This window comes from Bombina bombina, chromosome 7 (genome assembly GCF_027579735.1).
Source record: "Bombina bombina isolate aBomBom1 chromosome 7, aBomBom1.pri, whole genome shotgun sequence".
In the NCBI taxonomy this organism is placed as follows: Eukaryota; Metazoa; Chordata; class Amphibia; order Anura; family Bombinatoridae; genus Bombina; species Bombina bombina.
This window is the reverse complement of record NC_069505.1, coordinates 201,694,040-201,711,170: the sequence shown is the minus strand read 5'-3', so window position 1 is coordinate 201,711,170 and position 17,131 is coordinate 201,694,040. Positions and strand designations below refer to the sequence as shown.

Here is a 17,131-nt window from a genome sequence, read left to right as displayed (position 1 = left end):
CTGTCTTTCTTACATCTCTTCCTGGATGTCCTCTCACTACCTCAAGCTAAATCTCTCCAAAACTGAGCTCCTCATTTTCCCCCCTTCTTCCAAAATCTCCACCCCCAATATCTCTATAACTGTCGACAACTCCATCAATATCCCTACCCTGCATGCCCGATGTCTTGGGGTCACATTTGACTTAGATCTTTCCTTCACTCCTCACATTCAGTCCTTGGCTACAGCCTGCCGCTTCCACCTTAAAAACATCTCTAAAATTAGACACTTCCTTACACAAGACACAACTAAGAATTTAATCCACTCTCTCATTCTTTCCCGCCTTGATTACTGCAACTCTGTCCTCTCTGGTCTCCCCACCTGCCACCTAGCTCCTTTACAATCCATAATGAATGCCTCTGCCAGACTCATCTTCCTTACACGTTGCTCTTCATCTGCTGCGCCTCTCTGCCAATCCCTTCACTGGCTTCCTCTTGCCTCTAGGATCAAACACAAAACTCTCACTCTTACATACAAAGCCCTCAACTGCACTGCTCCCCCCTACATCTAAGACCTTGTCTCCAGATACTCTCCCTGCCGTCCCCTTCGCTATGCTCATGACCTCCTACTCTCCTCCTCTCTTGTCACCTCATCACACTCCCGTTTACAGGACTTCTCCAGACTGGCTCCCATCTTGTGGAACTTTCTGCCTCGCTCCACAAGACTCTCTTCTAGTTTTAAAAGCTTCAAGTGCTCCCTAAAGACTCTACTGTTCAGGGACGCATACAACCTACGCTAACCTTTCCTAATACCAGTTCCTCTCCTCCACTGCAATCCCCTGAACCCCCTTAGCATGTAAGCCTAAGAGTCCAGCTGTTTGTAGATCACCTTCTTAAGAGCTGACTACAACAGTGCAACTCTTGGCAGGGCCCTCTACCCTATAATTGTTTTGTTTTGTACTCCCCCTTTGTTTATAGCGCTGCGGAATCTGTTGGCACTCTACAAATAACCGATAATAAATAAAATAAATAATGTGTGTGAATATGTTTGTACAGAACAGTTCCATTGGTACTTTCAAAAGAAGCTTATAAAATGTTTTTGTTCTGGTGTTTTAACATTCATGTAATGTCATATAAATTTCACTTAAAGGTAATTGAGCACTTTTAGATTTAGATTAAAAAATGTAATTATGTGATGTAAAATACTTTGCAATATGCTTTTATTATTTATTTTCCTAATTTTCCAATAATTTAAGTCTGAAAATTAAGCATATTCCAATTCTCACAACTGAAAGTGGGGGTTTTTTTCTTCACAAAAGAGCTGATTACTTTAGGGCAATGCCCTACAAAAAGCCCTTTAAGGGCTATTGGTAGTTTATTTTTAGAATAGGGGTTTTTTTTGGGGGGGGGGGTGTTGTTTTTTAAGGGGTATTGATTTGATTTATGGAATAAACTTTTTTAAGGGGTATTGAGTGATTGATTTATGGAATAAACTTCCTCAAGAGGTAGTAGCAACAAACACTGTGGGGGACTTTAAAAATGCATGGGACAAGCATAGGGCTATCCTACGAACTAGATAAGTTTATACTGTTAGGTAAGGTGGGGCAGACTTGCTGGGCCTATGGCTCTTATCTGCCGTCAATATCTATGTTTCTATGTTTCTATGTATTAGAATAGGATTATTTTTATTTTTGGTAATTTAATTTTTATTTTCTGTAATGTTAGAATTTTATTTTTTGTAATAGTAGGTTTTTTATTTTTCTTTAATGGCAGTTTTTTTTAAGGTAAGATTAAGAGGTCGAATTATCAAGCTTTGTTTCCAGTGAGCCTTCAGGCCTTCAGGCTAAAGACCGCTGCTGCATTACTTGTCTGCCTGCTCTGAGGTGGGGGACAGAAATCAACCCGATCAAATACGATTGGGTTGATTGACACCCCCTGCTAGCGACCGATTGGCCGCGAATCTGCAGGGGGCGGTAATGCACAAGCGGTTCTAGTGAACTGCTTGTGAAATGATAAATGTCGACAGCGTATGCTACATTGTATCATGTCCGCTCGCACTTTGATAAATATGCCCCTAGGGTTTTGTTTAATTTTCCATGTATTTTTTTATTTTAAGGTAGTTAGGATATTTTTGTTGTTGGTTAATTTAAGGGTATTTTAATTTGGGTTAAGTTAGGGGGTGTTAGGTTAGGGGGTTTAGATGTTAGTTAATAACTTTTCATCGTGGGGGTGGCTGTTTAGGGGTTAATAGTTTGTTTAATTAATTTGCGGTGTGGGGGGATGGTAGTTTAGGGGGTTAATAGTATTATTTAGTGTTTGCGAAGTAGGGGTTGGTGGTTTAGGGGTTAACAGTTTATTTAGTTACTTTGCAATGTGGGTGGATGGTGGTTTAGGGGTTAATAGTTTATGGGTGTGTACTTTGTAATGTATTTTTGTTGTGCAACTTTTTCATTTTTCTTAGATTGCGGAAAGGATTGAAGCAGAAAAGGTGATTGCGCTGGCGCAATCGCAATTTCACTGAACTTGAAATATCAGCGGATTGAAAATGGAATGCAAAATTTTCGATTGCGCTAGCGCAGAACCATTTGCACCGCACTTGTAATCTAGCCCTTAGTGTGTAACATGTTCATTTGTGAATACAGAAATGTTGAATAATTAGAGGTCAGGGTGTCCATCTCACTTTGCTATTCTTTATTACTCTTCTAGAGAAATTTCCAAACACACACAACATACAGTATTTGTTCTTGTCACTCTCTCTTACAAAAAAGCTACATCAGTAAACACTTTCATACACAGTCACAGTCCATGCTTCGTTCTTACACATACAATCGCTCCCCCTTACACAAGTACTGTATGGAAATTGGCACACCCAACAAATGTATTATTTGTGAAGTTCAAAACTTTCTACTTTTTAAGAACATATTTATCATCTAATTATATTTGCAGCCTTTGTGAGCAACTTTGAGAAGGCAGAACCTGAAACAAACAATATGGCCCTGAAGTATGATTATACGTCTGTGATGCACTATGGACGGTAAGTGAACCATGGAGGTGTTCCTATTTTGAATGTGAGTTACAGAAACAAGCCTTGCTAGAAAATAGTATAAAGAATGCAATTCAGTTGTCTGCTCTGTGGCCCCTATATCTTGACTCTGGGGTATTTATGTATGCACAATTGCTTTGTTACATTAATGAACAAGATGTGGCAAAACCAAGGTGTGAATAGCTTTGCCTGAAGAAACCTTCAAAGGACATAGATTATTTTTAAATTTGCTGCCTATAAAAAGCAAGATTACAAGTGGAATGCTGACAGTTACATGCAAGTGAAAAGGGGTTTAACGCGGGTGTTTGTGCACGTAGGGTTTTTCGTTCTTATTACAGCAAAAGCTAACGCAAACGCTTGAGCGCAATTGAAGTTAGCGCGATCTCAGAGCTCTGGTTAACTATCTCATGAAGCAAAAAAGTTTCAAACACATAAAAAATAAATTGCAAAGTAAGTTACACTCATAACGACAACTATTACAAATTACTAATAAAAAAAAATATTGCACAAATAAGTTATAAGGGATCAAAGATAGGAGATCTCAGGTATTATAAGGAAAAAAAAGGCAGGCAAAAGGCTTTAACATAGAGATACATACATATACATATCTAAATATGGATATCTATGTATGTATATATATATGTATATATATATATAGAGAGAGAGAGAGAGAGAGAGAGAGAGAGAGAGAGAGAGAGAGAGAGAGAGAGAGAGAGAGAGAGAGAGAGAGAGAGAGAGAGAGAGAGAGAGAGAGAGAGACAGAGAGAGAGAGAGAGAAAATAGCTCATTTTGTAAACCATTTACAAATCTAAACAAGTCAGAAGACTTGCTTTAAAACCAGAAACTCTCTGACTACAGTTTCCAATGCAGCAAAGGAATCTGGGTAAGATATGCAAATGAGGTTCACAATGACTCACCTTTTTACTTTTAGCCTGCTTTTTAAAGACAGACTTCCCTTTATGCCATAGCACTGCTGCATTACACAGCACTACCAGACACTCGCAGAAGCTTACGTCTAGCGCAGTTAACACTCAAGCGGGAGCGTTAATTAATGCTCCACTTGTAATCTGGCCCTAAACTGGACATTTGTTTATGCATTAATTCATATGCATGGTGGCCTTTATTATTTTTTTAGTTTTATTTTATTTTAAGTTAAATATGGCACATTAATAAAATACTTGACATAAGAGTATTCTTTTTTTAAAACAAAATGTTGCTTTAATAAATATGTTGAAATCTGATATTGCTAATACCCGCAAACCTAACATCGGGGCCTATCTATCAAGCTCCGAATGGAGCTTGATGCCCTGTGTTTCTGGCGAGCGGCGGTGTAGGGGGCGGCAGATTAGGGGTTAATAAGTATAATTTAGGTGGCGGCAGTGTAGGGGACGGTAGATTAGGGGTTAATAAGTATAATGTAGGTGGTGGTGGGCTCTGGGAGCGGCAGTATAGGGGTTAAACGCTTTATTAAGTTGCGGCGGGGTCCGTGAGCGGGGGTTTAGGGGTTAATACATTTATTAGAGTTGCGTTGGGCTCCGGGAGCGGCGGTATAGGGGGTAAACAGTATAGTATAGTGTGGGTGTTTAGTGACAGGGTACCAATAAAGCTGTGAAAAAGCCGAAGAGCAGCGAGATCGATGATTGTTAGTTAACAACAGTCCACTGCTCATCGCACTGTACTTGGTGCACGACTTTTTGACAGTTTTCTTGATAATTTTGTAGAATGTATTCAGGTCCGTGGCATCGATGTTAGGCAATCTTAGGCGAGCGTATTGGTGCCGTCGATTGCAAGTAAGTTGACGGCTTGATAAGTAGATGCTTATGGGTCACGTTACAAAAAACCTAATAGTTATCGCACGTGCACTACCCCAATATAGAAGAAAATATTTTATTTTTTTAAAATATATATATATTATGATATTTTTTTGTAAAATATATATCTATACCTATATATCTATATGTTTGCATATGCATATATATATAAATATCTACTTAGAAATAAAAAGAAAATGTTTTGCTAGGTGAAGGATATTGGAATTTCAAGCAATTTCTATTGAAAACGCATAAAAACATAAAAAATATTTAAAAATGATATTGCATATTTCAAGGTATTTGACTGGGAAGGGCTCAAAAGTGTATATATGTGTATATATGTATGTGTGCGCATACATATTTACACATTAACACATTAACACACTTGTATACTCATATATAAATACACACATACAAATATTAAACATATTTATACTTCTCAGACATTTCCAGCCAAACAGCTTGATATATACCATATCCCTTTAACCCTTATAAAACATTTTTATTAAAATTAATATAATATATTATTTTATTAAAAATGTATATATGAGTGTAATACTTTATTTTATTATGTTTTAAATGTGTTTTGTTAAAAACAATTCAACCCTTACAAGCTATTTCAAGTCTGAATTCATGCTAAATATTATAGCGCAGTGTCGGCTTATGATCAAGCGCAACCTATAACATTCAAATTGTAATTAGTGTGGTAGTGATATCCATTGAAAGTATAGGTTGTACTCAAACAATATCGGATGTGCTAAACCTTCTCTGTTAAATGGGATTCACCATGGAATAATATCAAGTTGTGTGCTAATGATAGCACGGTCCAGCTATACTGCTTATCGCTTCCCGTGCTATCATTAACGTGCCACTTGTAATATAAGCCATGAGTGTTTCTTTGATACATAAAACTGGGAATACTTCAACTATCTCTCTCTTTATTCTGCTTTAAAATATATGAGAAAAATTAAATAATGTGCCTTATCACCTTCTGGGGTACTGGAGTGTGTAGAGCTTATTGAAACCTCGGCACATCCTGACATCTGGGCAATCATAAATATGTGACCTTGACGTGTACAGGAACCTGAAAACTAATGTTTTAATGTAACATGCTTTAAAGTGATCACAAATTTCAGACTATAAGAGTGTTGCAAGGAAAAATATATTAGTTTGCAAGTAAAACCACATAATTTTTTTTTAAAGTGTGTATATTATTATTATTATGATTATTATTATTATTATTTATTTATAAAGCGCCGACAGATTACGCAGCGCTGTTCATAGGTAACAAAGATAAAAGGACAGTACAATATGAGACACCAGACAAAATTTAACAAACAAATACAGGAGGAATTGGGAGCCCTGTTCCCGTGGGAACTTACAATCTAAATGGGTAGGAGGGTGAGAAACAGGAGGTGGGGACTGCAAAGGTGGGAATGATGTTAGTGTGAAGTTAGATGAGGGCAACTATTAGGCAAGTGGAATTCACTAGCTACTGATTTGGTTATAGGCTTCCCTGAACAAGAAGGTCTTTAGGGAGCGTTTAAAGGAGGAGAGGTTGGGGGAAAGTCTGACAGCACGAGGAAGTGCATTCCAGAGGGTTGGTGCCGCACGAGAGAAGTCCTGTAGTCTAGCATGAGAGGAGGTGATGGTAGAAGAGGCAAGGAGTAGATCGTTGTTGGATCTTAGGGGACGGGCTGGAGTATATTTGTTGATGAGTGAGGACAGGTATGGGGGGGGCTGCATTGGTAAGGGCTTTGTAGGTCAAAGTGAGAATTTTGAATTTAATTCTGCTGTGAATGAGGAGCCAGTGAAGGGACTCACAGAGGGGTGCGGCAGATACAGAGCGTCGGGAGAGGTGGATTAGCCTAGCAGAGGCATTTAGGATGGATTGAAGGGGGGAGAGGCGGGAGAGAGGAAGGCCAGTTAGTAGGTTGTTACAGTAGTCAAGCCGGGAAATTACTAGGGAATGGATTAGCTGTTTAGTAGTTTCAGCACTCAGAAAAGGACGAATTTTGGAGATATTGCGTAGGTGGTTGCGACAGGATGAAGAGAGCGATTGGATGTGGGGTATGAAGGACAGATTGGAGTCGAGTGTAACTCCAAGGCAGCGGACTTGGGGTGATGGGGAGATAGTGGTGTCACTGACAGTGATAGTAAAGTTAGAAACTGGAGTAGAATTAGTTGGGGGGATTAGAAGAAGCTCAGTCTTGGACATGTGTATATATATATATATATATATATATATATATAATAAAAGATTTATAGTCCTGATTGGTATTGTCTGTTCCTCTGCCCCATTCATTTTCTCTTTTGGCTGTGATGTATAGAGCAGGCAAATCCACTCTTTAGATAGGCTTTCTAAGGGCTTTAAAGGGGCTGAACTTCAAGATCGTCAAATGACGCACACACTGATTGGATGTTCACTAGAATTGTATATAATAAAAAGAGTTCATCCAAGTGGGCCAGCATAACACTGCAATAGAAGCATTACTATATGCACTAATTTAACCCTTTAACAAATGGATTAAAAACAGAAAAGGTACACATATACTTTTTTAATGGTAAAGATTGAATATATAGCATTTGATTAGTTAAGGTTTACCATCACTTTAAAGGGACAGTCAAGTCCAAAAAAAACTTTCATCATTTAAATAGGGCATGCAATTTTAAACAACTTCCCAATTTACTTTTATCACCAATTTTGCTTTGTTCTCTTGGTATTCTTAGTTGAAAGCTAAAACTAGGAGGTTCATATGCTAATTTCTTAGACCTTGAAGACTGCCTCTAATCTGAATACATTTTGACCACTAGAGGGCATTAGTTCACATGTTTCATATAGATAACATTGAGCTCATGCATGTAAAGTGACCTAGGACTGAGCACTGATTGGCTAAACTGCATGTCTGTCAAAAGAACTGAAATAAGGGGGCAGTCAGCAGAAGCTTAGATACAAGGTAATTACAGAGGTAAAAAGTATATTAATATAACTGTGTTGGTTGTGCAAAACTGGGGAATGGGTAATAAAGGGATTATCTTTCTTTTTACACAACAAAAATTCTGGTGTTGACTGTCCCTTTAAGGATTTTTCAAAGTATAATAAACATTTAAATATGAAATAAAATTCGATTTTTTTTTTTTTTATCCCTTTCATTGCTGAGTCATTTCATACCCCAATGCTAATGCTGTGTTTAGTTGTTTGCCATCTATGCATAGATTAGAAAAAGTTTAAAAAAAAGAAGAAATCTGAATCTGATATTTTCTCACAGCATATTTTAATAGATTTCAATTTGGGGCCATAGTTTGGATTGGAAGCATTTTTAATAACTTAAAATCTATTGCATTTCACTTAATTTATTTTGACTTATATATATACCCTATACATTTTAGTTTAGAAGGGACTGTATTCAAGCTTACTATTCTGATGAAATAATGGCAATCTCTAGTATGCCATTTAATAAACTGAGAAGATAATAACAATCCAAATTTTCCCTGACATTCCTTTCCTTGCGTTTGTCTGTTACTAGATTTGCGTTCACCAACACCCCTGGGCAGGCTACCATCATACCTAAACCTGACACCACTGTCATAATTGGTCAAAGGTACGGACTAAGCAACTTGGACCTCATGAAGATAAAGCAGCTCTATCAGTGTGGTAAGAACCAAATTACTAGTTGACCATAACTCTCATGACATGAAGCCCATATTCCTCAAAAAACCTTCTCTCGATCCAACCTCCCCATCCAACTACTGACCTATTTCCCTACTCACTTTTGCCTCAAAGCTTCTTGAAAAGCTAGTATATGCACGCCTATCCCATTTCCTTTAATTAAACTCCCTCCTTGACCCACTGCAATCTGGATTTCGCCCCCATCACTCAACAGAGACAGCAATCGTTAAGGTTACCAATTACCTACCTACAGCAAAACCCAAAGGCCACTTCTTTCTGCTTATCCTCCATGATCTGTCTGCAACCTTTGATAATGTTGCTCCAAAACCCTCCAATCCTTCGACATTTGTGACACAGCCCTCTCAGGGTTCTCTTCCTACCTGTCTAACTGTACTTTTAGTGTAGCCTTCTCAGGGGCTTCCTCTGCCTTGTTACCACTTTCTGTTGGGGTACTGCAACAACCTACATGTCATCATTAGGTTCCTTAATAAAGTCCCACAGGTTTCAATATAATTTGTATGCTGATGACACCCAAATATACCTCTCTGCACAGACTTATCTCCTTCCTTGCTAATCCATGTCACTAACTGTCTTTCTCACATCTCATCCTGGATGTCCTCTTACTACCTTAAGCTAAATCTCCAGAATAAAACACAAAATTCTCACTTGGACTTACAAAGCCCTCAACTGCACTGCTCCCCCCTAAATCTCAGATCTTGTCTCCAGATACTCTCTCTCTCATCCCCTTCCCTTTGCTCACAACCTCCTACTCTCCTCCTCTCTTGTTACCTCCTCACATTCCATTTACAGGACTTCTCCAGACTGGCTCCCATCTTGTGGAAATCTCTGACTTGCTCCACAAGTCTCTCCCCTAGTTTTGAAAACTTCACGCCCTCCCTAAAGACTTTACTGTTCAGGGATGCATACAACCTACCCTAACCTTTCCTAATCCCACTTCTTCTCCTCCATTGCTATCCCCTTGAACCCCCTTAGCATGAAAGTCTAAGAGCCCTACTGTTTGCAAGTCACCTTCATAAGAGCTGACTACAACAGTGCAACTCTCGGCAGGGCCCTCTACCCATTTTATCCCTATAAATGTTACCTTGTATATTGCCTATGTTTATAGCGCTGCACAATCTGTTGGCTCTCTACAAATAAATGATAAAAATAATAATAAATTGATAAAGGAGAGTACCAATTCCCAGGGTTGTTAAATATCACTATGGTTTACTGGTCAGGGGTTAAAAGCTAGTTGCCCAGAGGGAAAAAATGAGTTGTCCACTCACTGTTCTAGATAGGAAAAAGTCAAATTTCGAAGTTGTCCACTGCAATTCCTATGGTGTCCGAGACTAGTGGACCATTGGAATTTCACAAGCCCTGACAATTCCGGTTCTCCTCTTTCATTACCAGTCATTTTAGGGCTTTCGTATACTGTGCTTATAATGTGAAATTTGTTATCTATATTAGAGATCAGTAAATGTCAGAATTTCAATATTTGAAACATAAAATGAACGCTCTCTTTGATATTAGATATTAGTTTTGCCTTTTTATTTTTTTTTTTTATGTATTTTTCCTTTTATTGAGATTGAATTAGGTACATAAACAAAAACATTTGCCTAGATTTAGAGTTCTGCGTTAGCCTTAAAAAGCAGCGTTAAGGGGTCTGGTATTTAGAGTCAGGCAGGAAAGGGTCTATCGCTCACTTTTTTTCCGTGACTCGAGGCTACTGCAAATCCCCTTACGTCAGTTGCGTATCCTATCTTTTCTATGGGATTTGCTTAACACTGGTATTACGAGTCTTGGAAGAAGTGAGCGGTACAGCCTCTACCGCCAAGACTCCAACCGCAAAAAAAGTCAGTAGTTAAGAGTTTTATGGGCTAACGTCGGAACATAAAGCTCTTAACTACAGTGCTACAAAGTACACTAACACCCATAAACTACCTATGAACCCCTAAACCGAGGGCCCCCCCCACTTCGCAAACCCTATAATAAAATTATTTAACCCCTAATCTGCCGACCGGACATCGCCGCCACCTACATTATACCTATGAACCCCTAATCTGCTGCCCCTAGCATCGCCGACACCTATATTATATTTATTAACCACTAATCTGTCCCCCCCAACGTCGCCGCCACCAACCTACACTTATTAACCCCTAATCTGCCGACCGGACATCGCCGCCACTATAATAAATGTATTAACCCCTAAACCGCTGCACTCCTGCCTCACAAACACTATAATAAATTGTATTAACCCCTAATCTGCCCCCCCAACGTCACCGCCACCTACCTACAATTATTAACCCCTAATCAGCCGCCCCCAACATCGCCGCTACTATAATAAAGTTATTAACCCCTAAACCTAAGTCTAACCCTAACACCCCCCTAAATTAAATATAATTTAAATAAAACAAACTAAAATTACTATCATTAAATAAATTAATCCTATTTAAAACTAAATATTTACCTTTAAAATAAACCCAAATATAGCTACAATATAACTAATAGTTACATTGTAGCTATTTTAGGATTTATATTTATTTTACAGGCAACTTTGTATTTATTTTAACTAGGTACAATAGCTATTAAATAGTTATTAACTATTTAATAGCTACCTAGTGAAAATAATTATAAAATTACCTGTAAAATAAATACTAACCTAAGTTACAAATACACCTAACACTACACTATCAATAAATTAATTAAATAAATTAACTACAATTATCTAAACTAAAATACAATTAAATAAACTAAACTATAATACAAAAATAAACCACTAAATTACAAAAAATAAAAAAATATTACAAGAATTTTAATCTAATTACACCTAATCTAAGCCCCCTAATAAAATAAAAAAGCCCCCCAAAATAATAAAATTCCCTAAACTAAATTACAAAGTAATCAGCTCTTTTACCTGTAAAAAAAAAAATACAATCCCCCCCCCAACATTACAACCCATCATCCACACACCCCTACTCTAAAACCCACCCAATCCCCCCTTAAAAAAACCTAACACTACCCTATTGAAGATCACCCTACCTTGAGCCATGTTCAGCCAGCCGGCCACCGATGGGACAGAAAAGGACATCCGGACTGGCAGAAGTCTTCATCCTATCCGGGCAGAAGAGGACATCCAGACCAAAAAGGAAGAGTGTCTGGGATGGCGCTCAAACAAATGGAGAGCTAAGAGTCAAACTATGTAATATGCAAGGCTCTGATATTAACCATATGTGTGTGTGTACTAGTTTCGTTATAAAAGGTTAAAAGCAATAAACTAATCCGATGTAAAATTAGCAGGAAATGGGAAAGAGTAAATTTAAGTATGAATAATGTTTATTACATACAATTAAAAAAATATAGTGATGCCGGCATCTAAAAACAAACACAATAAGTTTAAAATTATGATCAAGTGATCTCTTCTAAAACAAATGACAGAAATAAAGATACATGAGAATTCTTAAAAACCTGTAATGTCCTATTAGTATCGCAACATTGTCCAGCAAGTGGTTATTTGTGCAAACTTGTAACCAAAAAATTCCGGATAGCTTGCGTCCTCCTTTCCTTAGTGTTAGGGATTAGTGCAGCGTTCTCTGCAAGCGGTAGGAGAAAAAGCGCTGTACACAAACAGTTCCAGGCTGCAGTGCAAAGGTGTTCCGGTGTGAAAGGTGCTCTGATGTGAGTGACTCTTTAACAATCCCACAAAGTATGGTGTAGGATCGGAGTTCCAAACAGGATATGGATCACAGAGGGGTTAGTATGAGTAGGTCCTGGGACAGGGATTATACATATGGGGCAAGCTCAAACAAATTTTTATGGCTTCCCGATGTACCTGTCCTATCTACTTACGTACCCACTCTGTTGCTAACAAAAGTCTTATTAATCTGGTGCACGGGAGCAATCAGCAAATCTACGCGTTTCAGCCGCCAGGGGCCTTTATCAAGATGCCTGATTGCTCTAATCTCCATGTTTAAATATCCCACGCTGTCTCCTCATTGGATCAATTTGGACCTATCAGATCTTTTACTCAGATGGGTGGATTTTCTTAATTTAACTAATCGAAGTCTGTGTTTGAATATAAATACTACCAGTTCATTTTATACAGTTAGAACATCTATAAAAAGGCGATTCAAACATAAAAAATACGATTCAAACATAAAAAATAGTAGAAGATAGTTTTGAATGAGATAGTTTTTTGGACTCTTTTACACCTGCTCTACCGACCTTAGTTTATTGCTATATGGCCTTATATACTTTTAATGAATGAGCATGTTGGGTAATCTCTTAAAGGGCTGGTGAAGCCTGTAGAACTATTACTTATACCTCACAATGTATATATGCCTAAAGATGTATATATATAGCGTATGAAATTAGTTTATTATTTGCAATGGTTATTTGCATTTGTAGGAAAATACAGTGTAATTTAATTTTTAATTTTTCAATAAACTAACCCTCCTATGTGTGGTAAAAGCTGCTTATGAGAGATGCTTCATTATACGTTAGTTGCTTTTAATCTTCAATGTGTGGTTTAAAGAGTCACTCACATCAGAGCACCTTTCACACCGGAACACCTTTGCACTGCAGCCTGGAACTGTTTGTGTACAGCGCTTTTTCTCCTACCGCTTGCAGAGAACGCTGCACTAATCCCTAACACTAAGGAAAGGAGGACGCAAGCTATCCGGAATTTTTTGGTTACAAGTTTGCACAAATAACCACTTGCTGGACAATGTTGCGATACTAATAGGACATTACAGGTTTTTAAGAATTCTCATGTATCTTTATTTCTGTCATTTGTTTTAGAAGAGATCACTTGATCATAATTTTAAACTTATTGTGTTTGTTTTTAGATGCCGGCATCACTATATTTTTTTAATTGTATGTAATAAACATTATTCATACTTAAATTTACTCTTTCCCATTTCCTGCTAATTTTACATCGGATTAGTTTATTGCTTTTAACCTTTTATAATGCCACTAGTACACACACACATACGGTTAATATCAGAGCCTTGCATATTACATAGTTTGACTCTTAGCTCTCCATTTGTTTGAGCGCCATCCCAGACACTCTTCCTTTTTGTCTAATTTTTAACTTGGTTTTTAGAGGTTAAACCAATTGCACTTTCTGGGAATTGGCATTAGAGTAGATGAGTGTTGTATCTCTATAACATTTTTTGTCTCCTTTAGGACATCCAGACCGGCAGACATCTTCATCCTGGCGGCATCTTCTATCTTCATCCTTCCGGAGCGGAGCTGAGCCATCTTCTATCCAGCCGACGCAGAGCCATCCTCTTCTTGGCTGATTGGATCAGCCAATAGAATGTGAGGTCAATTCTATTGGATCATCGAATCAGCCAATCGGATTGAACTTCAATCCAATTGGCTGATTAAATCAACCAATAAGATTTTTCCTACCTTAATTCCGATTGGCTGATAGAATCCTATCAACCAATCGGAATTCGAGGGATGCCATCTTGGATGACGTCATTTAAAGGAACCTTCATTCGTAGTTAGTCCGTCGGAAGAAGAGGATGGCTCTGCGTCGGCTGGATAGAAGATGGCTCCGCTCCGGAAGGATGAAGATAGAAGATGCCGCCTGGATGAAGATGTCTGCCGGACCGGATGTCCTCTTCTGCCCGGATAGGATGAAGACCTCTGCCGGTCCAGATGTCCTCTTCTGTCCCATCGGTGGCCGGCTGGCTGAACACAGCTAAAGGTAGGGTGATCTTCAATGGGGTAGTGTTAGGTTTTTTTAAGGGGGGATCGGATGGGTTTTAGAGTAGGGGTGTGTGGGTTGTAATGTTGGGGGAGGGATTGTAGGTTTTTTTTACAGGTAAAAGAGCTGATTACTTTGGGGCAATGCCCCGCAAAAAGCCCTTTTAAGGGCTTGTTAAAAGAGCTGATTACTTTGTAATTTAGTTTAGGGAATTTTATTATTTTGGGGGGCTTTTTTATTTTATTATGGGGCTTAGATTAGGTGTAATTAGATTAAAATTCTTGTAATATTTTTTTTTATTTTTTGTAATTTAGTGTTTGTTTTTTTGTATTATAGTTTAGTTTATTTAATTGTATTTTAGTTTAGATAATTGTAGTTAATTTATTTAATTAATTTATTGATAATGTAGTGTTAGGTGTATTTGTAACTTAGGTTAGGATTTATTTTACAGGTAATTTTGTAATTATTTTAACTAGGTAGCTATTAAATAGTTAATAAATATTTAATAGCTATTGTACCTAGTTAAAATAAATACAAAGTTGCCTGTAAAATAAATATAAATCCTAAAATGAATAGCTACAATGTAACCATTAGTTATATTGTAGTTATATTAGGGTTTATTTTATAGGTAAGTATTTAGTTTTAAATAGGATTAATTTATTTAATGATAGTAATTTAGTTCATTTTATTTAAATTATATTTAACTTAGGGGGGTGTTAGGGTTAGGGTTAGACTTAGGTTTAGGGTTAATAACTTTATTATAGTAGCGACGACGTTGGGGGTGGCAGATTAGGGGTTAATAATTGTAGGTAGGTGGCGGCGACGTTGGGGGGGGGCAGATTAGGGGTTAATACAATTTATTATAGTGTTTGCGAGGTGGGAGTGCGGCGGTTTAGAGGTTAATAAATTTATTATAGTGGCGACGATGTCCGGTCGGCAGATTAGGGGTTAATAAGTGTAGGTAGGTGGCGACGAGGTTGGGGGGGGCAGATTAGGGGGTAATAAATATAATATAGGTGTCAGGGATAGCGGGGGCAGCAGATTAGGGGTTAATAAGTGTAAGGTTAGGGGTGTTTAGACTCAGGGTTCATGTTAGGGTGTTAGGTGTAGACTTAGAAACTGTTTCCCCATAGGAAACAATGGGGCTGCGTTAGGAGCTGAACGCTGCTGTTTTTTTTCAGCCAGCTCATCCCCATTGTTTCCTATGGGGAAATCGTGCAGGAGCACGTTTTTTCCAGCTTACCGCTACCGTAAGCAACGCTGGTATTGAGGGTTGAATTGGAGCTAAATTTGGCTCAACGCTCACTTTTCTGAGGCTAACGCAGCCATTCAAACAACTCGTAATACCAGCGTTGTCTTAAGGGTGCGCTGGGAAAAAAAAGGCTCGTTAGCGCCCCGGGTCTTTACCGACAAAACTCTAAATCTAGGTGATTGTAAAATCATCAGGCAATCCCATTATTTTCAGTATGTATAAAATATAACATTGAATAATTGCAAAAAGAAAACACAGTGAGGTACCAAAAAGGAAATTGGAAATAACCTATGAAAGGGTGATTGGAATGTTGACAATTTTGCAGGCAAATTTTACATGAGAGTTGGGTCTTAGGGAAAATAAATCCTTCCAGTTAATCATATAATACAGTTGTATGGAATGCTTTAATGTAGCTGTCCATAGTACTGTCCACGTTAGAGAGTATTTATGTTGCAACCTGTAAATATGAAAATACTTAAAATGATATATATATTGGTGCTGTCATTTAAAGAAGGGGAATATAAGAAAGAGAATAGTAGTTAAGCAAGGAGAAGAGAAATAAGAAAGAGTTAAAGATAGAGCCAGAGGCAGACAAAGAATGTACAAGGGACAACCTTAGGTCCCCTATTAGGGAAAAGGATGATGGGAAACCGGGGATGAGAGAATTTGCTCCCAGTAGAGTTTCATGTCATAAAAGAAAGGCATCTTTTTTTATTTAAAATAGGGATATTCCTTCAAAGACAGGAGTTCAGTAGTCTTCTCCATTAATTCTTAGAGGGATGGGAGTTGATAAGATTTCTATTTCTGAGCAATTAGAAGCTTTGCGCTGTAAGCTTAATTTGAAGAGGTTCAGTCTGCCTTTTTATTACTTCTATGGAAACACTATTACATTCAAATATCATATTTTAGCTTTAGAATACTTATGAATTCCTCAAGAACATAATTTTTGGGTAAAATACATCTTAATTCTGTATGTTTCATGATAGATTTTTAATATTTGGTAACTATGCTTTTTCTGGGGGAGGTTCATTCTTAGTGTGATGGATACCCCGGCTACCCCGACTGGGTAGCTCCGCCAAAGGGGTCCTGCTTCCTCCCTGCTGACTGCAGCTATGTAGCTGGCAAGTGACCACAGCCTGTAGCCACCCCTGATGCCGAACAGCACCAGTATTCAGGGTCCCACCCTGTGGCAGACTCCAGCTACCCTCCAGGGTGTCACTTGAAAGCTCTCCGTCCCCAGATGCCGCAGTCCAAAAAGCGGCATGATTCGTTATTGGGTACCGGAGATATAGCCGTTGAAACAATGGGGGTACGGGTGTCTAAAACCCCCAGTTTCCAAAGCAGCTCACCTCCGGCAATTCCCCCACCTCCTGTACTCCCCAGGGGCTGCTAATCCCCAAAAGAGCGGAGCTCTGGGGCACATGGTTGCTGGAGCGACAAGGGGTAAAATCAGTGGGTGTCCTGCTATCATGTGGCCGACCGGAAGTTCCAGGAGCCCGTACAGCCTGAGAGGGGTTAGGCGGGTGTCCGTGGTGAGGTGGCCGAATGGGAGTTCCAGGGGCCCGGCCAGCCTAGGAGGGTTTTCCTGGTCATACACCAGCTTTTCACAAGACAAGCAAACCAAAGCTTCCAGGGTTTGTGGTTGCTCTGAGGAGCCCAAAACCACT

At 38.5% G+C, this 17,131-nt stretch overlaps 1 protein-coding gene across 1 annotated transcript in view; it reads left to right on the top strand.

Moving 5' to 3' along the window:
• The window catches only part of LOC128636299 (astacin-like metalloendopeptidase), a 107,641-nt gene that overhangs the window by 30,120 nt on the left and 60,390 nt on the right, over positions 1–17,131 (top strand). The window contains exons 7-8 of the mRNA XM_053689330.1: positions 2,922–3,009; positions 8,357–8,484. Of these exons, the coding sequence (XP_053545305.1) occupies positions 2,922–3,009; positions 8,357–8,484 (216 nt within the window). The remainder of the gene's footprint in view (positions 1–2,921; positions 3,010–8,356; positions 8,485–17,131) is intronic.